Consider the following 21,876-nt stretch of genomic DNA (forward strand, 5'->3'; position numbering starts at 1 on the left):
AAACGCTTGGATCTCTCCTGGGCTTTTTCCTATGGGAGCTCAAGCCAGCTAGGGAGTGATATTGGAGGCATCAGGTTTCAGGACTTAGAAGATCCGTTCAGTTCAGTTCAGTTCAGTCGCTAGTCGTGTCCGACTCTTTGCTACCCCATGAATTGCAGCACACCAGGCCTCCCTGTCCATCACCAACTCCCGGAGTTCACCCAAACTCATGTCCATTGAGTCAGTGATGCCATCCAGCCATCTCATCCTCGGTCGTCCCCTTCTCCTCCTGCCCCCAATCCCTCCCAGCATCAGAGTCTTTTCCAATGAGTCAACTCTTCTCATGAGGTGGCCAAAGTACTGGAGTTTCAGCTTTAGCATCATTCCTTCCAAAGAACACCCAGGACTGATCTCCTTTAGAATGGACTGGTTGGATCTCCTTGCAGTCCTTCAAAGGACTCTCAAGAGTCTTCTCCAACACCACAGTTCAAAAGCATCAGTTCTTCGGCACTTAGCTTTCTTCACAGTCCAATTCTCACATCCATACGTGACTACTGGGAAAACTATAGCCTTGAACAGACGGACCTTTGTTGGCAAAGTAATGTCTCTGCTTTTGAATATGCTGTCTAGGTTGGTCATAACTTTCCTTCCAAGGAGTAAGCGTCTTTTAATTTCATGGCTGCAGTCACCATCTGCAGTGATTTGGGAGCCCCCCAAAATAAAGTCTGACACTGTTTCCACTGTTTCCCCATCTATTTCCCATGAACTGATGGGACCAGATGCCATGATCTTCGTTTTCTGAATGTTGAGCTTTAAGCCACTCTCCACTTTCACTTTCATCAAGAGGCTTTTTAGTTCCTCTTCACTTTCTGCCATAAGGGTGGTGTCATCTGCATATCTAAGGTTATTGATATTTCTCCCAGCAATCTGATTTCAGCTTGTGCTTCTTCCAGGTCAGCGTTTCTCATGATGTATTCTGCATATAAGTTAAATAAGCAGGGTGACAATATACAGCCTTGATGTACTCCTTTTCCTATTTGGAACTAGTCTGTTGTTCCATGTCCAGTTCTAACTGTTGCTTCCTGACCTGCATATAGGTTTCTCAAGAGGCAGGTCTGATGGTCTGGTATTCCCATCTTGGGAGGGAATAAATAGTAAACATTGGTGAAACATTTTGAGTGCCTGAAAATTTTATGAGCATGGTCTCAACTTCAGGAAGTTGAATAAGCAAGAACATCCCAGGCAGGAGAAATAAGAAGGCGAGGAGAAAGCTGGAGTCTGGCTTGGAACCCACTTGTTTACAAGAAGTTGACAAAAACTATGCGTTAGAAAAATAGGCAAAAGACAGATTGCAATAGGCCCCAAAACGCCAACTGAGGAGTTGAGATCTTACCCGCTCTTCAGGATTCAGGAAAAGCGTTAAGACCACGCTGAGAGAGAGGACCATTTGGAGGCCAGAACCAGGTAGGCTACACAGTGGGGTTCAGTTAGGAACTTTTTGCTCTCCCTCTCCAGCCACTCCTGGATGGCTCACAGGCTGGCTGCAAACAGGAGTCCTTACAAGTGACCCAGCTGGGCTCCTTGGCCTCTCTGAACAGAAGGCTCAAGACCAGAGTGTAAGCAATTCTTTATGCAAACCACTGCTGCCCTGCCCCCGCCAGCCGGCATCACCAGGCATTCGTTCATTTAGCACTTATACCAACACCTACAATGGCACCGAGGCTCTTGGCTTTATTCAGTCAAGGCTGCATACACTTTCTGTACCTTTTGAAAGCACTTGTCCTCACCCACTTCTTCCACAGAAGCAAGATGAAGTATCTGTTTCATCACGGCCCTCATTCAAGCCTCCAGGCTACCAAGGCTGAGGTTTGGAGGACAGTGTGGAACACCAGCTGGCAGGCTGGGCGCTGAGCACCGGCAACGCTCAGGGTGAAGAACATGTCTTCCTTGTAAGGCACAAGTACTCGAGCTGTTTCTTGGCTGTGTCCCTCCCTGGCAGGGAGAAGAGGGAGGTCATGTCCTCAGGGGTATACAGGATGCCTTTCCTGCTGTACCTGGCAGGCCTGAGCAGAAAGCACTTTTTCCTGGTGGGAGAGTCTGTGAGCATCCTTAGCCAGCAGGCAGGTGTGTGTGTGTGTGTGTGTGTGTGTGTGTGTGTGTGTGCAGTCCTGCGTGTGGTGGGGCAGAGTGGCTGAAGAGGAGGAGGCAGCGGCTCTGGGAAGGTGGCTGAGGGCTCCATCTGGAGCTCTCCAGCGTCTCCCAGACACAATGAAATGAAGGCTTGTCAAGGTGAAAGCTCCCCGGGGCAGGGAGCAAGTACAGAGAAACAGCTGTTAATGGGAACCAGTGTGTACATGAAAGAGTATTTATTGAAAACATGGTCACTGACAGGAAGCGCCTGGCCGCTCTCAGGTTACAATCTTGGCTTGCAACTGCGAGTGCTGAGTTTTGGTTTGTGTTGTTTGTTTTTTTGGCCTCCCATTTCATTTTCCCTCCAACATTCCACCCTAGGATAGGTAGATCTTATATAAATATATATACATGTCTGTAGAAGTATGGCCTATAGTAAAGAAAATATACAGTACACTCTTCATTGGGCAGTCCCCACCATGCTAGGCTACCAATACCGGATGCCACGGTGCCCGTGCGCGTGGTTTACGAGTGCTGCAGCACCAGGGAAGCCTCATGGGCACAGCAGGGGCCTGCGCGGGCCCCGGCCAGCTCCCTGAAATCGTGGCCAATGGCAGAGACCACAGTGCTGGGGGAGAGGGGGCAGGGAAGGCAAACCTCCCGAGGTCCGGAAGGCCGAAGAAGCACAAACCGGAAGGGCGGCTGTTCGGGTTAGGTGGGAGTTTTCTCCCCAAGCAAGGACATGATATAAATGTGGAGGGGAGAGGAGTGGACTCTAGTGACCGCACCACAGTCTAGGCCCAGGCCTCCTCTCAGCAGAGGGGGGGACTCGGCCTGTGTGTCTCCGACTTGCCAGGATGAGAGACTGCGAGCTTGCAGGGAGACATGACCTCTGCCCAGGCAAATGGGTGGGCAAGAGGACCTAGTGGCTCTGGAGACCAGAGGGGTCAGAGCAGCAGCAGCAGCAGCACATCGGCCCCGGGAAAGGCCGGGTGAGCCCTCACGAAGACGGCAAAAGCAAGGGCAAGGCATCTACTGAGCAAAGGCCGAGGCTTCCACTTGGATCTGAGACACAGGCCCGGGTCACTTGAGGCTCTCAACACGCCCAGCACGTCTGTCCTCTACAGGCAGCCTTTCCTGGGCCAGCTCTTGCCCCCTTGGGGGATCCAGGCGACCGGTGAGCAGGCTCAGGGAGAAAAAGTGAGTGGCTGTGGTTGACTCCGGCTCCAGGAGCAGTTTCTTGGCCTGGAAGGCAAGGGTGTCTGCTGTTCATCCCTCATGGCCCGTCCCCAGGCTCCATGGTGATGGCGAGGGCAGAGTACCCTGCCTTCACGACTTGGAGTGGATGGGGACCCAGAGGAAGCTCGGGGTGGTCCGAGGTGAGTCTGAGGTGTGACTGGCACTGACTGGCCCCCACGGTCACTATGGATTCTGTACAAGCAAAGACAAGGCACCAGACTGTGAGTGCTCCTCCTGGGCCCCAAGTCCCTTGTGGGGTACAGTCCGCTCCAGCTCCGGGCTCAGCCGTAGTGGTAGACGAAGTCGTAGCTGCTGGGCTCCTTGGGTACCGGTGGCGGGGCCTCGGGGATCTGGATGTTCTCCAGGTCCAGCAGCCGCAGCTTCATCTCCATGCTCAGCAGGGTATCTAGGTCACTCTTGGTCAGCTCGCTGGACATGTCCTTCCCCAGGAGGGCGCTGAGGCCATCGATCCAGATGCAGTACTGTGGGAAGCAAGTTGCAAATGTCACCCGGGAGCCCCTGGTCAGCAGGAGGGCCTGCTGAGGTCCCTTTGCTGAGAGGGCTCACAGAGTCTCTTTGGGCCCCCTGCAGGACAGGCAGCACTGATCCGAGATAACCGCAAAGGTAAGCTGGGAGGTGATCAGTCATCTGCCCAAAGACCTTTTGATTTTTATTAGGGATTTGAAGTGTGATTTTTTAAAAAAAATACTATTAAGGAAAATAGCAAAACGGGATCTAAGAACAGGGACATCAACTACCTGAGACTGCCCCCAAATCTGTAATGGTGGGGAGGAAAAACATATTCAGTGAAAAAGGCAGGAAAGGAATCCTGGTAAAAATCAACTTTGTTTCAAGAAAAGTCAATTTAAAAAAAAGTCAATAAATGTTAAAAAATAAGTACTAGAAAAGCTGTACATGAGGGTTTCAGGATAAGAGGGAACAACAGAGAATTCTCAATTCATTCCTCCCTAACTCCTCTTGTTCCACCTTTTTCATACTTTTGCTCACCTGTCTCCCACCTGCAAATTCTTCATTTCTTCCCAATAAACTCCACTGGCAGCTCACACCCCCTGCCTTAGGGTCTCCTCTTCAGAAGCCCCACCTCCAGTTCCCTCCAGTGGCTCCCAGAGCTCACCAGACATGTGTGCTCTTAACCACAGTTTCTCTTTAACAGCTAGCATCTTCCGGTGCTACAGATGAAACCGCAGGCCCCGTGTCAGGAGCACCAGATCCACCTGGCTTCAAAGCCCAGGTCAGATCCACTACAACATGTGCCCCAGAAACCCAAGGACGGAAGATCCTTCAGGTTCTCTTGGATGGGTGGCCGGCCAGGCAGAAACTGCAAAGAGGAGACTTTTCCTAGTTCCAGGCACATAAGTTACCCCTAGTGGACCTTGTCCTTCTAAGACAACCTACTGCTGCTGGAAGGACCCGTGGCATGGCAGATCTTTGGCATGCCTTTAGAAAGACGTGCCTGTTTTTCCCACTCCTCCCCTCCAGCTGCAGAGTCACAGAGAAGGCTCGGCTGTCCAAGGCAGGGCCACACTGCTCACCTCGTACTTATTAGGTGCAATGAAGTTTAAGGTCTCATCGGGGTCGTACAGGATGGAGAAAGCCAACTCCAGCACCTCCTAAAGGAGAAAGGGTTCCAGTTATCTGGAGCAATGGAATGGCCTGAGCTCTACACACCGAAATCTTGGCCAGAGTCCCAGTAACTTGGCACCATCACCAAATGTGCCGATTCAGATGTGATGGTATCAAGGTCCTAGGGCTCATGCACAACTGGGGCTGGAGATGAGGCCAGCGGTCATCAATGTTCACTTGCCCACTCCCCACTCAAGTCATGCCTGGGGATGATGATGATACTTTTAAGGTTACAGAGAACTCATCTCTCAATACTCTGAACCTTTGAATGTCAGAGTCCACATCTGTGTATTATCTCAAATATATATATATATATAAAATTAAACTGAAAGTCTTAACAGTTTAAAAAAAACCACCACAACAAAAAGAAATTGTGGCCACAGATGGGATAACTTGAGCATCAACAACACAACTGTAATGAAAGAAATGTAACAGGCTAAAATCCATGAGTTTATAATAATACTAAAAAACAAAACGCATGCACAAAATAGGTCACTGTTGGACGATACCAGAGACCTAACTCCTTGTTTTAAAAGTAAGCGTTTCTCTTCCCTTCTTATATAAACCATACCACTGGGAAACCACCGTCAATGACGGCAAGTTTCTCTTTAGAGAAGCAGTTCAGTTAATACATGAAAAGGGATGACTACACTGGAATATCACTAGTTTGCAAACCTTAATTTACTAATGAAACAAGGCACTGAGCATCCAGAGTCTGCTAACATCAGAGAGAGACAAGCAGACATTATGTGCCTCTTGATAGAATATAATACCATCTAGGAAGGAGCCTGGCCACAATGGAAAGGTCAGGCCTGGGCTGGATCAAGCCTCAAGGTCTCGCTACCAATTACAGATCTGGGACAGAGAAGCGGACTCAACTACACCATGGGGAGATAATCAGCAGATTTTAGACTCTGGAAAACTACCAAACAAGCAACCTGGTTTCCTCAACTAATGAACTGCAAAGAGAGGGGGAGAAAAAGATGGAGGGGGAACTTATGAATTAAGAAATTAAAAGAGGGGATTCCCCGGCAGACAGTCCAGTGGTCAGGACCCTTGTGTTTTCACTGCTGAGGGCCTGGGTTCAATCCCTGGTCAGGGAACTAAGATCCCACAAATAAATAATAAACAAATAAAATTCTTTAAATTAAAAACATTTTTTAAAGAATTTAAAAAAGAAAACCCTTAAAAGACGAATCACAATGTGCGTCTCTGTCTCTTGCACACTTGGTCGTGGCTTATTCTTTGCGACCCCATGGATGGTAGCCCACCAGGCTCCTCTGTCCATGGAATTTTCCAGGCAAGAATATTGGACTTTGTTGCCATTTGCTCCTCCAGAGGATCTTCCAGATCCAGGGATCAAACCCACATCTTCTGCATCTCCTGCATTGCAGGAAGATTGTTTACTGCTGAGCTACCAGGGAAGCCCCATCACAATGTGGAGACCCTATTTGGATCCTGATTTGGCAGACAAACTGGGTTTGAGTGTGTGTGTATGTGCGTGCAAATGCTTATAAACATTTATGCATTTTTATGTAGAGAAACTGGGATGTTTTTAAGACAGTTAGTGGAAAAATCAAGTATCAGTGGAACATTTGATTCTAGATAACAACTTTTTACTTCCTTTTAGATGTGAAAACGGTATTGTGATTATGTTAAATAGAGTCCTTATAATTCAGAGATACAATCTAAATGTTTACAGGTTAACTCGAGATTTTCTTCAAAGCAGTAAGCGAAGAGGGGCAAGCGAATGTGGACACTGCCATGGTGGATGAGGCTGGGCAAGGCCTAGAGGGTTCTATCTACTTTGGTGTCTGTTCAGATTGTTCTTAATGAAACATTCAGGGTTAGTTTAAAGAGAGAGAATGGGAGGCCATGCTCTCAGAAAGCAGCCACCATCGACTACCCAGGATCACTGGGACAGCAGCTCAAACTCAGGGCTGCCTCTCCACTCACCTTGTTCTGTTTTAGAGCACTTTTCTCTTTCATGTGGGGACAATCCTTCCCAGTGACAATGGCCTTAATGTCTGCAACAGGAACTGAAAAATGAAGAGAATTAGTTTCTGAAAGGTTTATGCTGTAGGTTGGGCCTTGCAGCCAACCTAGTGCTGAAAGGGACGCCCTAGCCTCCCGCCCCACAGGGCTGTAGGAGCTCAGGGAGGGCGGCCTACATCATTCCCTCCTCTGTGGCCACTTGGCTGGGACCCTGGCCTGCTGGACTGTGTCAAACCTAACTGGGGTCAGTGCAGGACCTCTGCATGGTCTCCTTAAGGCATGGGGCCTCAGACACCTCGCTTCCACTTCACGATAGTAAGATGACAATGCTGGCCATAGCAACCAGCAGCTAATAATGACTCTTCCTCCCTGCCAGCCACTGTTCTAAGTGCTTTACAGACAGGACTCATTCAGTCCTCTGAAGGGGGCAATGTGGCTATTAGTCCCATTTTATAGAAGAATCTTTAAGGCAGAGAGCAGAAGTAGCTTGTAATTAATTAGAATTAACAGCAAAGCCAGGATCTGAGTCCAGGCAGTCAGGCTTCAGAGCTTCTGCTCTTAACCACTGCCTTTCAACGCAGTATTGCATCACCCTTTCCAATCTGCAAAACCCATTCCTATCTGTGATCTTACTGAATCTCCAAACAGCTCCTTGACATCGGCCAGGTAGACATGACCACCGATCACCAGGGGAACAGGTTCAGATGAAATAACTGGCCTCAGGCCAGGTAACTGGTTTGGAGCAGCCAGGACCAGAACTCAGATCTGCTGACAGGGAGTCCGGCTACACGAAAGCCCAACAGGGACCTGAACTTACTCTTCTCCTGCAGGGATTCAAACGTCACCTCCCCTTGAGGGTTGTCATCCAAGTCCCCGTAGTGCAGGACTTTGTGGTTCAGGGCCAAGCGGCAGTACCAGAAACGCTCTGAAGCACAGGGGAAGCCAGGCAGGTGAACGAGGACAGTTCTAGGAAAGGCCCAGGCACACACGGGGCCAAGAGAAGACTCGCTCCCTGCCCGCTCCCCCCAGGGACGCCGCAGCGCAGCGGCTCCAGGCGGGAGGGACAAACAGCCCGGAGACCACAGCCCGGGGACCGCGCCCTCAGGTCACCTTGCCTCCGGCGGTTCCCAATCTTCCGGAAGCTGCTCCCCTCACAGAGCCGGTTCAGCCGCTGCTGTTTGATCAGCTCCAGGATCTCGGGCTGGATCTTCTCCCTCAGCTCCCTGGGGTGGATGAGCACGGGAGTAAGGGGAGGTCACTGGGACAGGGGGTGCTTCGGAAGGGAGGCGGCGCTGGCTCTCCCGTCCGGGCACTTACACGATCGGCGGGGACTGGAAGTCATCCTGACTCATCCTCTCCGACTGGCGCAGCCGCAGGATCTCGGAATAGCTCAGGCTCCGCAGTTTGCTCTTGAACTGGTCCAGAGAGTTGGGTTTGGAGGGCAAAGCTCGAGTGATCTGCTCTCGGACCACCTGCATGACCTGAGAGAGGAGGCAGTGCGGCCTCAGCGCGGCCCCGGGAAACGGGCACCAGACTCTGCCCTCTGGGTCCTGGGCAGAGCAGGCACCATGGGCATCTGCTGGGTGAGGAAGAACACTGGCTCTCGAGGCACACTGCCTTAGACGGTTACGGAGGACCGCGATGCTGACAAACGCTTCATTTCTCCTACCTCTCAACAGGTCAATGGTGGGGGAGAAAGAGAGGAGGTGGCTGGGCCAGACAGGAGTTCAGGGCTTGACTCTGAACCTTAGTCTGTTCCTCGAGCAACTCACTCAACACCCTCAGGCCCCACCTACTCGTCTTTACAGCGAGAGAAAGGAAGACACATCTTCGATGGAGGCTGCCACGAGGAATGGGAGACCCCCAGTCTCTGGATGTACCATGCCCGGCCCACTGGTATGTGTGCAAAATACCTGTTAGTTCCCTCAGAACGACAGCTAAAGTAAAAAGCAGGACACCATCTATACATCCTATCAGCTCCCCACCAATGAAGGAAAAATACACAGAAAAAAAAAATACTAGAGGGAAACATAAACGGGTCGTGGTTGCTGGGTAGGGGAATTACAGACATTCCCCTTCTTTATATTTTATCAAGTTTTTACAATGAGATGAGCAGCTTCAAAAGAGCCAACTCCTAGATTATCAGCTTTTGAGGGCCTAGCAGTGCTGTCAGAGAGGTAGGTACTCAGAAAGCGTCGAGTAGCTACTACTGCCAAGTACCCCAGCATGAATCCTTGCGGGTCCACTCAGGCCTCGAACAGCTGTAGCTCATGCAAGTGCCTCGGTGCCTGCACGGTTTGAGTGCTCAGTAGCCCACCCCATCACTGCCACGCTTTCCTCCCGTCCCCTAGGAAGGCGGGAGGGGCTGGTACTGGTCCACCAGGCAAAACAGGGGTCCAGCAGGGAGACACCTGCTCAGGGTTCTGGGGCGGCTGATGCTCTCAACACCTCTGTCCTATGCCTCAGCGCTGCCAACCACGGCGTCTTCCAGCTCAGGGGTCGCCAGGCTCAGGCCAGCTGCCCCAGGCTGCCCTGGCGTGGCCTTGCCCGGACCTCGGAGCTTTGCGGCCCTGACCTTGTTGAAGTCCTCGGCTGTTGCCCTCATCTCCTTCCAGGTCTTGTTCAGCAGCTGGATGCAGATGCCAAAGAGCTCCTCAAACGCGCGGTCGTGGGTGAAGAACATCGGGTGGTAGTCGTTGCGTCCCTCGTTCGCTGTGGAAGGAGAAGCAGGCAAAGGATGACACTGGGAGCCCACGTCTGGAAACCTGGGTTCCTTTGCAGTCCGGAGAAACAGAAGTAGACTGAGGACTGGGAAGGTAAGTGGGTGGTGGCAGAGCTGCTGAACATGCTCAAATTACCAGCTCAAACAAGCCACGGCCACGACTCCCGTAAACAAGGGTAGACGGATTACAGCCCACTCAGTGATTAAAAAAAAAAAAAAAAAAAGCCCAAGAAGGCTGTCCAGTCACATGGACGCCTAACACTGCCCCCTCGGGTCTCACCGGGCTCCTGAGCACAGGGAATGGGCATGCAGGGGAGCCGCGCACTTACGCAGTTCCCCGACCTGCAGGATCTCACACAGCATCTTGGTGAGCTCGATTGCGCTGCGGCCAAAGGGGCACTCATGCTTGTCTTCTCGGCTACTGTTCTCCAGGACGATCTGCGGGGGAGGAGAGGGGGTGAGGGAGTGAGAGGAGAGGCAGGTGACGGGGCATCTGCGGGGGGCAGCTGGCCCCAGCCTTTACCCGGATGTAGGTGTCCTGGTGGACTTTCGCCAAGTACAGCATGTTGTCCAAGGCCAGCATCCCGGGCGGAGTCTGGGTGAAGTCCATCGCGGGGTTGATGTGGTTCTGGGGAAAGAGACACCGGACTTGAGACCCGACGGTCTCCCTGTGTGGGGGCTCGCTTGAGGGGGAGTCTGATCGCCCCTCCACCTCGTGCTGCCGGCACACCACACCTGCCCCTGCCGAAGCTCTGGTCACGTGCCACCTCTATGAGGGCTTGGGCTCCTGCCCACTGGACTGTGGCTGACTTGTTTGGCATCCCCAGGGCCTAGAATACTGCTGGTTGCTGAGTAGATGCCTAGTAAGTATTTAATTAACTCCATTCTCAAGCTGTCTCCTATTACAACACACACTCCAGCTTTTCATGGAACCAGCTGCTTTGATGAGCGGTCCCCTCGCCACTCATCTGGCCCACTTCCTGGGCCCTCCTACAGATGGGTTTGTTTCAAGGGGCCAAATATTGCACATGAACTTGTGAACCTGCCACGGCCAAAGTGGACCAAGTGTCGAGGGCCCTCCAGCTTCTCAGTGTCTCCGGTTCCGGGGCTCCCATGACGATACGAGATGTTACAAGGCGGGGCTGTCAGGGTTCTGTCTGAGGGGGCCCTCTCACTCCGTCAGGGGAGAAAGTCTACAGTGTTAGTGTCTGGGAAACTTACAGTGAACCCCAGCATTTTGTAGTCCTTGGTGTACATGGCTTTGCGTTTCTCAGTCCCACTCCCAGGGGCGTTGCTGGGGTCAGATTCTGCATCAAATGCAATCCTCCTCAGTTCAAATATAATGTCTCTTTGAGCCTGGGAGGTGAAACAGACTGTCAGCAGATGAGTCAGCTGATCAAAGGAAGCAAGGAAAAGAAAAGAGTGGGTCAAGCTTTTCCAGGCAGAACGCTGGCCCCGATCAATCCCTGAGGAGGCATTACACAGGACACAGATGGGCTTGGCCCAGAACCACCAGCAGGAAGGGATCGCGGTGAGGCACAGAGCTGACAAAACCATTTCTGCAGACACAACAAAGCACGGCTCCTGGCACCCAGCAGGCGCTCCAGAGACAGGGCACAACGTGCCGTGTCACACGGCACACGACGCCAGCCGGGAGAGCCCGGTCCCACTGAGAGCCTACCTGGTCGTTGGGGTCCATCTTGGTCATCATCCTCTCTTCCAGAAGGTTAAAGGTCAGGACTTGCAAGACATACAGCTGATGGGCCATCTCGGTTTTGATGGGGCGGTTCCCTCGGATCACATGCTGGAAAGAGCAAGGGAAGAGGGTTGAAGTGGTTTCTGCTGGAGGGTCGCATCCATGCTGGTGCAAAAGACAGACCACTGGGCAGGGGATGGTTTCCTCCCCACACAGCGCCTGCACGCTCCACAAGGGGAGGGAGCATGAACGGGCCTGACTCAGGCAGGGCTGATGCACTGCAAGCCCCGAGGGCACCATCTTTTTTTCTGCCTGGTCCTGGGCAGGGAAGTGGGACGAAGGGTAAGGTTATGATGTGGGAGGTGGGTGGCTGGGCCTCATTCCAATTGATCCCGACAACAGAGAGTGTATGTCAAGAGTCACTAGCAGAACTGGACGGTACGCTTTTGTCTTAGGAAAATGTTCAGGATGGCCTCATTGAGGAGACAGGTTTCAAAAAGAGCATTTTCTTTCAGTCGTCTCGAGACACGTACACCAAGGCAGGGGGGCATCTAATGCTCCCTGAAGGGCTCCCACTCACCCCTTCTCTCTCCCCTTCCCCCTGCTCACTCTACAGCCCCCTCTCTGTGTTCCCACCCCAGTCCCTCTTCTCTGATGACTATCCCCGCTGCCCTGAGCTCACCGCCTCCTCTGCCGCCCATGCTGCATCTCTGCCCTGCCCTACATCGCCCCGCTGTCCTCTGAGCTGACCACGCTGGTCCGCCCGTCTCCCGCCTGCCGTGGCCTCCTGCCCTTTCCTGCCTGCTCCCTGCACGCCTCGCTCCCTCTGTCTCACCCACCATCCTGAGGCCCCGTCGCTCTTGGTCTCTTCTCATCAAATGAAACTCTTGCCCTGTCCCCACACGTACTGCCACCTGTGCCTTTCGCGTTCTCTTCCTCCGTCTAGCTCGTCTCAAGAGCTGTGCTGTCCAGTATGCGAGGCCCTAGCCGTATGTGCCCACGTGCCTTTCAGGCAGTTAAATATAGTTCAAGTTACGAGGCCTCATTTTAAGCTGAGGCACTAGCCTCACTTTCAGCTCAGGAGGCACCTGCGGCTGGTGACTGCCGTCCAGCAAGAGAGCTGGTGTGGAACATGTCCATTCGCAGAAAGTTCTGCTGTATCTAGAGCTCTTGCACTCTAGATCAGTCCTTCTCCAGAGCTTGCACACTCTCTTTAGATCTGTGCAGCCCAATCTGGTAGCCACTGGCCACCCCTGTCTGCTGCACACTGGAAATGTGGCTGGTCTAAACCGAGATGTGCTGTGAATGTAAACTGCACCCTGGATATCAGAGTCTTGGCATGAAAAAAATGTAAAATATCTCCTTAATCATTTTTCTAGTGATTACATGGTGGTATCATAGGCTTTCAGACATACTGGGTTAAATGTAGTATGCTATCAAAATTAATTTTCCCTATGTACTATCTATCAAAAAAAATTAATTTTCCTCCCTTTTCTGTTTGATGCTGCTACTGGAACACTGACGATGAAACCAGTGGCTCATGTCGTATTCCCACCGGCTGGCACTGCCTTAGGCGTCGTCTCCCCACCTGCGACTCCAGAGCTCTTCCTTTCCTTGGACTGCAAGGCCCAACACAGGATACACAAGTCACAGGTGGGTACTGAAATTTAAACTGAACCTGTCGGCAACGACAAGCTCAGTTCCCCAGGCGCACCGGGCACATCCCAAGTGCCCACAGCCACCCATGGCGTGCGCCACCGCTCTGCGCTGCCCCTGCTTGGCCCGCGGCGTGCACGCTCACGCTCACCTCCCACCCCAGCCCTCTTCAGCCGCCTCCGCCTTGGGTCTGGGTGTCCGTCTGTCTCTGGAGCTTCCCTGTCATGGTCCGCCCCACCCCGCCTCTCCTCTTCCTTGGCTGCTCTGGCCCTCTCCGCGTTGCCCAGAGTCTCTTTCTTTCTCTGAGCCCCGCTGCCACTCTGGTTTCTCCCTACCTGTCTGTCCCTGTGCCTCCCTCCTCGCCTCCCTCCATAATTCATGAAGCCACTCTGAAGAGAGCCTGGTTTTCATTCAATATAATCCCCCTTCCTCAAACTGAGAGGCGTCGGAGCAGGGGGAGAGTGGTTACTCCAGCCCCCAGCGGCTTGAAGAGATACAGCTCCAGTGATAGAGTCCCATTCGACTGCCAAGCACCTCGAGGCCTCCGCTCTCTGACTTGACTCCACTAAATCCACACTGAAGTGAGCGTGCATTAACCTTTTCTGAGAGGACCATTTGGGTCCCAAGTCCTGACGCTGAACTGTCTTCTACAGTGGACGGAAGCCTTGCTTGTTTGCCAGGTTTGTCCAGGAACGAGCTGAACTTCTAAACCCATTCAGGTAAAGGACGAGCCCCAGAATTCATTCAAGGTCTCTGGGAAGGGCACCCACTCCCACACAGGCAGAGGACAGTGCCTGACACAGCTGCCTGGGCACGTGGACGGGCCCTGGTGCGGCAGGCGGGGGCAGCAGCGTCTGCTCCTGTCCGTCCTGCCGTGCTGGCAGGGGGCTCTGAGCGGGGAGACAGCCCCAAGGCGGGGGCTGGTTCTGCGGAGTGATGTCCAGCTCTACCCGTTCAGAGCAACTGATCCACTTCTCAGGCGCCCACGGGGAAGTCTTGAAATCGTGTCCCCCAAGTGTCTTGTTCACAGTGAAGGAACTGCCTCTGTGAACAGAGTACTCAGTGAGCGCCAGGCCCCCTGCTAAGCCCTGTGTATGTACAGTAGCTCATTCGGTCCTCACATCCGGGTGAGCAAATCGAAGCCCACAGACGGCAAGTAGATTGCTCAAGATCAAAGACCGGTTAATAGTGGGGGTGGGGGGTGCTGACTCCAAAGTTCATGTTCAGAATTCTGAAGGCTTTCATACTTGACTCTGATTTCTCATTTTGTTTCTTTCACTGCAGTCTCCCAGTTTCACCATGTTTTTGACAGCCGATACAATGGCCGTCTTTTAACTGAGCTCCTTGGCGCTCTTCCTCTGCCCTCACCTCCCACCTCAGCTCTCTCCCCACTGCCGCCCCTCAGGAAACACAGACCCTGCAGTGTGATCTTTCTAGAAGGGCAGCCTGGTTATTTCACAACCCTGATTAAAGCTCCTCAACTGCTTTTCAAAAAAAAACCACCAAGGTCCTCTTCACTGTCTCTCCAGCTGGTCACAGGCTTCCCTGGTGGCTCAGATGGTAAATAATCCACCTGCAATGTGGAAGATCTAAGTTCGATCCCTGGGTCGGGAAGATCCCCTGGAGGAGGGCATGGCAACCTACTCCAGTATTCTTGCCTGGAGAATCCCACAGACAGAGGAGCCTGGAAAGCTACAGTCTATGGCGTCGCAAAGAGTCGGACACGAATGAGTGACTAAGCATAACACACCAGCCGATTACACATCCTTGCTCCACCCTTTACAGGACTCTCACTCCTCCTAGGTGCCCCCCTTCCCTGCGCAGGAATTCCTTTTCTGAATGGTCTGTCCGCTTGCCCTCAGCCTCACCTACAGCCTCCTACACCCCCCTTCACGGTGGGACTGCCGGGTCCTCCCCTGGAGCCCACAGGCCGGGCACCCCTCGCAGGGCCCCACACAACTCGAGGTTACGGCTGGTGTCAGTCGAATGAATTGCTCTTTTTGTGTCTATTTTAACACAGTCCTTCTGGATAGACTTTTTTTGGAATTGTGGGGCAACAAACAGTATTAGCTGGCTAAAGACCTCTCTGGAAGCTCTGCAGTTCCTGGTGGGCCAGGCTCCTCGCGACAACCCTGCTTAAAAGGATCACAAAACACAGCTTTCCAACTGAGGAAGGGTTAAGTACCTACCAGTAAGTTTCCTGAGTGCCCACCTTGCTCCATAGCAATTTCACTAATAATAGTACAACTATAAGAATTGTAGGGGCTACCCTGGTGGCTCAGTGGTAAAGAATCCACCTGCTAATGCAGGAGACACAGGTTTGCTCCCAGATCTGGGAGGATCCCACGTGCTGTGGAACAGCTACTGGGCCTGTGCTCTAGAGCCTGGGAACCACAACTGCTGAGGTCACCTGCTGCAGCTACTGAAGCCCGTACACCCTGGAGCCTGTGCGCCAAGACTAGAGAAGCCCCTGCAAGGACGCATCTGCACACCCCAACTAGAGAGAAGCCCCCGCTCGCCACAGCCCCCGCCGCAAAGACCCAGCACAGCCAAACAAAACAAAAACAATAACAGCTGCAGTTAACTGTAACAAAATGATAACAGTAACAAAATACAGCTTGTCTAGGAACTTACATTGAGGATTATGGACCGAAGGTGCTTCTGTGCAAATGCGTTGGCCATGTCCTGTTGAGAAGATGCAAATGTGAGCTGGGTGGCAGGCATGGGGCTGTGACAACGATCCAAAGGAAGGCATGTCACAGCTCTCGGGCTTTTCCCCTTGATTTTTCTCTTCTTTTCAAATGAAAGGTGGGCACATGGGGTAAAAATTCAGACCTTCAACTATGTATTTTATACTCTGAAAGATTCCCGCACATTTTCTTTCCAGAGTACAAATGAAGGCAAGCAGGGCTTCCTTTCTCAATGGCGCAATCAACTGAGTCATCTTCAGAGAGGGACAAAGACTGCTTTAGGACAAGACGTTACAAGGACGCTGGGCAACAGACAATGAGCACAGGCCACAGAGCAGCGTGAAGGTTCCCAGGCCACATGCACTGTCCCCGGCTGGAACCACTGCCAAGGCTGCAAGGGGCTCGATGAAACGCTGACTCCAAACCAGGGATAGGGCTTGGCCCCAGCATCCCCCCAGCCCCCAGCACCACGCCAGCAGGAGCTCAGGCGGGATGCTCTGAAACAGTAAGTGGTCCATGACTCACTTCTGACCGGTTTTAGAGAACAATCTATTGTGTGGTTTGGGGTAATTTTTCACGACAGGGTCGCCTTTTTTGTTATATTGGGTTCAGATTTTGACAGTAACTGTTTAGCACACTCAGGAAATAGTGTCCTAAGTTAAGTGAATCTTCCAGGGAATGAAGCCTTAAGGGTCCTCTCAGAACCATTATTTTGACCATTCTTGTGCTAATCTTCTCAAAATATACACTTCTTTATTTCTGAACGGACTATAATGATTATAATTTAATCACTGCCAAGGATTTGGTTCCATCAGTAAAACTCACATCAGTTATTATTCTGTGTTGTGACACTGTTAAGGGGCTTCTGAAATGTGAAGCTATTTTCCCCTAAACAAAATGCGTCTCGATTCCTATGCTTTTAATTTTTTGGACAGCTTTTCATAATTCTTCCATTTCCTCCTTCCAGTGTCAGCCATCACTTCTTATAATGTTAATTCATATGACTTCACTTTCTAAACTGCCTCCATTTAGTTCCACACATAATCATCTTTCTCAGAGCTGGAAGGCCTCTCTCTTGCTTCTAGATTTCTGGCCACACTCCGAACGGCTGACGCTGCCAGGAACATTAAGTTTTACTTTGTGTCCCCCGAGCACACACTGGCTGGCAGAGGAAGAAGGTGGACTAGAAACTTCTTCAGTAGCTATGGGAGGCTGGTTATGGAGCTTAAACCTTGCTGTCGACAACTCACAGAGTGGATAATTGCCAGTGATCTGCTACCGGAGTATAAAGGCCTTCGACCAAAGATTTCTCTGCGGTGCTGGCAGGGGAGGGCGGGAGAAAGCACTCACTGTCTTTCATATCCTTGTAGAGCTGACCTCTCTGAGCTCCCTCTAACCAAGAAACGAGCACTCAAACTCCCTTTGTGAACCGTCTAAAGCTCCTGCAATTCTGATGGTCCAGTAAGCATCCAGAAGGGCACGCATTTCCCTTTACTACTGCTACTGCAAGCAGGAAGACGACGCATCTGGCATCATCTAGATCAAAGTCCAGGCTATTTCTGAATCTGATCTTCTCCAGCGGAACCACAGACCCACATGAAGGCACGTTATAAAGGACAGACGGGGCCATGTTCCCTGGGGCAGGCAGCCCCTTAACCCTTGAGGTGACTGATCCGCGGTGCTTCTTTCCGTGTCCTGACAAATGAGATTTATAGCACACAACCTTTTCCTGTGTCTTGGAGCTCCCTGAACCGCCTGATCAGATCAGGAGATTTTTGCCTGGCTTTGACCTCCCCACCTGGAAGAGAGCGGGGCCCTTTCCACATGGCAGTGCTACTTACAGTGACAGGCAGGTCTAGCGGATTAAGGTGCTTGTCCTGCCGGCAGAAAGCAAAAAGCACAGAGAGAAGCAGATGGAAGAATGAGCTTTCGGCTTACATTCACAAAGGACTAGGGAGGAAGAGATGAACAGAGCAAGCCATCCAAGAAAGACAAGGACAGACAGAACCACAGATGCTCCAGGTCCTCCCACCAGAACCTTCCAAGAACTCGGTACATGATCCCACAGGAATTACAACTTACTGAGCCCAGGGGGTTGACCAAAAATTACAAAGCCTTTCTTATGTACCTCTCTTGGGCTTTGACCAGAGAAATCTAGAACGGTAGTATTGGAAGGGCCCTTACAGATCCTTTAACCTGGCCCTTGCATTTTACAGAAAGAGAAGTGGAAACCCAGAGAGGTCAGAGCACTTGCCCAGCAGTGGTGAGAAAAACACTCGGCCTTGGGGCTCTGGCCTCTGAGGTCAGCGTTTGCCCCGCTGGCCTGCTCATCCCTAGTTTCCTCCCTGGGAAAACAGGGGTCTGCCTTTTTCTCATGACATCCTTGTGAATGAATGGGGCAAATGCTGCTCCCACGTTATAGGTGAGGAAACTGGGGCTCAGAGAAGCAGAGCAATTTGCACCATGTCACATAGCTAACTAATAGGGAAAAGTTTAGAATCTGGATGAGAGGATCTTTAGACATGAAACTTCGAGCTAACTCTCTCCACTGTTGCTTCCTTCAGCAAGGATAGGACCCGGCAGAGCTGCCAGCAGAGTCTCCTCTCCCTGCTTCTTGATCCTCTAACCCAGGGGTAGCCACACTAAGGCCAAATGAGATGTCAAGGTCTTATGGAAAGACAGTCATCACACCCACCTGGTGTCTACTGTCTGAGGCTGCCTTGGCTATAGCGGGAAGGCTGAAGAGTTGCCACGTAGACCATAAGGCCCACCAAAGAAAAAAATATTTATTCGGCCTGGAGAGGAAAAAGTCTGCAGGCCCCTGCCCTGACCTAGGACCTGGCCGGACTCCCGCCTTGGTCTTCCGTATTAGCAAAGCCACTCTGATGGGGTCTGGCTACAGAGGGACAGGACGAAGGACTCTCCCAAGAGTCCCTGACTGGCTGGGTGAGAAGTCTTCTCTCGGAAAAGCCCAGATGAAAAGCTTGAAAAGGCTGCCACAGACCTGTCGCTTGTCCTCAGGGGCCTTCAGAAAAAGTGCGTTAATCAGTGCAATGGCGTAGGTCTGAATCTCCTGGTTGGAGCTGTGTTAACAGAGAAAGAAGGCAGAGGGAGATTAGCAGACTGAACTGCAAGAGATGGTTTACAACAATCACTCGCAGACTGTCATACAATAATTGGAGGCCAAGGATCAAAAGCCTTAAAACAGGGCAGAGCCCCTGACCCAGTAATTCAAGTAGGAGGAATTTATCCAAAGACAGCCATCAGAGAGCTGCGTGCGAGTTACTGGCAAAGTGTTTTATCAAAGTACTATTAAAAAGAAGAACAGGAAATAATGTGAATGTCCACAGGAGGAACTCTGTTCATGTATATTAAAATCCTAAGCAGTCATTGTTTTAGCACAAAGGCTCTTCATCTGGGGTTAGGGATGGGCCTAGGGTATCTATACACCCTAGAAACGGTATAGCCATTATTTCATTTATCTGGTTGACTATGTGACAGTTTTTCCAGGGAGGTGAGAGTCCATAACCATTACTGGATTTTCAAAGGCATCTGTGATGCAAAAAGATTAATCACTACCCTTTTAGAAGGTTCTTTGACATGGGAAATGTTCAAGAGCTATCACTCTGTTGTAAAAAAAAAAGTCAAGGCACACACAAGTATGTGTAGTAAAATTCCAACTTTTTTAAAGTATGCATAGAAAAGAGAAGACCAGTGAGACAGTCAATTTAATGTTAGGGACTTCCCTGACAGCCCAGTTGTTATGACTCTGCACTTTCAACGCAGGGGGTGTGGGTTTGATCCCTGGTCAGGGAACTAAGATCTCACATGCCTCGAGGGTGGGGTGGTAAAAAAAAAAAAGTTAACAGTGGTTATGTCTGGAGGTGGGCTAATGGGCAAATGATTCCCTTATTGTGCTTCTCTGTTTTTTCAAAGTCTTCAACTGTGGACATATTTTATTCTAAACAAACGGCAGCTACCACTTTTCTCTGGAATCTCATACTCCCAGCAACTGATGAAAACTCTCCACTTGCTGTGTCACAGCTGCATTCTGGGGCTCTTTCCAGAGGGGCTGCTGGGCTCCCAGGCCGGGCGGGGGCGTCTTGGAAGTCTGATTGAGGGCACAAGGCGTCCCTCAGTCCAGCAGCAGCGGACATGACTTCCGGGGACAGCAATGGGTTGAAAATATTCACAGACTGACCCCTAAGAAACGCCTAGCTCCTCTCTCCTCCCTAAGGAGGTGACTGGGTCATTCCTATTCAGAAACAAAGAAACAGAGGTAACTCTGAGGTCAGGAAAATCAGAACTCTCCATCTGGGATTGATCATGTCCCCTCACTTCAATCAACCTTTTTGGCTTTTGGGGCATGAAAACAGAGGCTGAAGAATCCCCTAGAGAAGTGACAAGGAGAAAGAAATCAGAGTTGCAAATTTTCTTGTGCTTTTTTTTTTTTCACTTGGGCTCGTGGGAAGGTTTGGGCTGAGAGCATAGCTGAGTGAAGGAAGAAAAGGCTGCTAAAAAACAACCGAGTCTGGGAATTCTGGCTTCCCCGGGAACCAGAAGGGTATTCAGTCAACAACCCACATGCTGGAAGGGGACAGTAGGTAGGAAGGTGTCAGCAGTATCAGCATCCTTGCTTTTGGAAAGTCCAGGCCCCTTAAATTACGTGGAATGGCTGAAAGGGAAGAAAAAAGAACCAGGAAGGGAGAACAGGCTCCAAAGGGTTCATCTGTCTTTAGATTTTGTTTACTATCTGTTAAATGTCTTAGGATGGGATAAACTTCTTAAAAAACAAATAAAAACAAAAACAATGAACAACAACAACAAAAAACCTCTCCTGAATGAATACCTATCCTGTGCGGGTCTGACACTAGACCTTTTCTCTCCTTTGATCCTCCCAAGTCTGAGAGGTGGTAGGGATTAACCCCAGCGTAGAGGTGCGAAAACTAAAGCCAGGAGAGAAGAGGTAGCTTGCCGAGCACAGAGACCTCGTCTGCAGTAGAGCCTGAATTGGAACTCATGCTCTGCAAGACACTCCTTGCTACCCTCAACCGCACGCTGCTAGTTGAGCAAGAGTTCACTCAACAAATACTAACAGAGCTTCTACTTAAAACAAGGGATACAAAACTGGTCCCTGTTCCCAACTCAACGTTTAAAACGGGAGAAAGATAATAAAAAATATAGTATTTCATGTAAATATGATTGTCACAGGTACAAACAGGGACTACTGGGCTCATAGAGGAGAAAGCATCTAATTCTGTCTGGCATCATGGTGATACAGAGAGGGACTGGGACAGTTTCACGCTATCCTAAGAGATGAAGAGAGTTACAGAGGGTGTCAGGCGGGAGCGTGACATGAGCAGCTCTGATTTATGGGAGGAGCTCCGGCAGTGAGTAGTAGGGCAGAGGTGATGAGTGGCAAGCGGACCAGCATCTGGGAATACAGGTGCGGCAGAAGGAGGGCAGAGGGCTAGGAGGACGGGCTGCGCAGGGCGGCACGGCGGGGTCGCACTTACACCTGGAGGTGCGAGATGAGCTGCCCCACGGTGATCTCCTCCGCGATCTTCTGGTACAGGCTCTGACTGTTCAAGACCATGCTCTCCAGGATGGCCAGGGACCTCTGCAGGATGGACACGTCCACCATGGGCTGGCTCACATACCCCGCGATCTAGAGCCAGGGAGGGCGAGGTGGTCAGGAAGCCCGCGAGGGCTGAAGGCTTAGGTTTCAGATGCCCGCCCCCCGCCCAGGACTCTCCCCCCATAGGTGTGCGCCCACTTCTGGACAGTTGCCCCCAGGTGACAGTGGTGTCTGCTATGTGGGCCAGGGTGCCAGAGAGTCCCCGGGCACGGATAATGCATAACTCGATTTCAAATGACAGTATCCACTCAACTGTGTTTCCTTAAACCTAAGGACTTAATCCCTTGTGTTTAGAAACAAGGGTTTGGGCATGGAAGGGGTGAGCGTGAGGAGCAGAGGGTCTTCCTGATCCTGGGACCTGGTGTGCTCGCCAGGTGCGGCTCCCCTGACGTACACTTTGTCCCTGTACACACACAGAGACTCAGGGACACGGAAAGGACCTCCAAGTCTCGTAATTTAACCTCTCTGCTCAGTCCCCATGAGAATA

General features: G+C 51.3%; 1 protein-coding gene across 2 annotated transcripts in view; it reads right to left on the reverse strand.

Annotated features, from left to right (window-relative positions):
- Positions 1-2,399: 2,399 nt before the first annotated feature.
- ELMO2 (engulfment and cell motility 2) overlaps positions 2,400-21,876 on the reverse strand; it is a 38,246-nt gene continuing 18,769 nt past the window's right edge. Inside the window, exons 8-22 of one of the 2 annotated variants that reach the window (XM_068986860.1) lie at positions 21,268-21,419; positions 18,756-18,834; positions 17,593-17,628; positions 15,696-15,746; positions 11,391-11,513; positions 10,931-11,065; positions 10,233-10,337; positions 10,039-10,147; positions 9,563-9,699; positions 8,305-8,468; positions 8,098-8,210; positions 7,805-7,912; positions 6,949-7,031; positions 4,902-4,979; positions 2,400-3,830 (exon numbers count right to left, since the gene is read on the reverse strand). In XM_068986860.1, coding sequence (XP_068842961.1) covers positions 3,630-3,830; positions 4,902-4,979; positions 6,949-7,031; positions 7,805-7,912; positions 8,098-8,210; positions 8,305-8,468; positions 9,563-9,699; positions 10,039-10,147; positions 10,233-10,337; positions 10,931-11,065; positions 11,391-11,513; positions 15,696-15,746; positions 17,593-17,628; positions 18,756-18,834; positions 21,268-21,419 — 1,674 coding nt within the window. In that variant the 3' untranslated portion in view covers positions 2,400-3,629. Of the gene's footprint in view, positions 3,831-4,901; positions 4,980-6,948; positions 7,032-7,804; positions 7,913-8,097; positions 8,211-8,304; positions 8,469-9,562; positions 9,700-10,038; positions 10,148-10,232; positions 10,338-10,930; positions 11,066-11,390; positions 11,514-15,695; positions 15,747-17,592; positions 17,629-18,755; positions 18,835-21,267; positions 21,420-21,876 lie in introns of those variants that run through there. The other variant, XM_068986861.1, reaches the window with a different exon arrangement.

The sequence above is a fragment of the Capricornis sumatraensis genome, chromosome 15 (assembly GCF_032405125.1).
Source record: "Capricornis sumatraensis isolate serow.1 chromosome 15, serow.2, whole genome shotgun sequence".
Classification (NCBI taxonomy): Eukaryota; Metazoa; Chordata; class Mammalia; order Artiodactyla; family Bovidae; genus Capricornis; species Capricornis sumatraensis.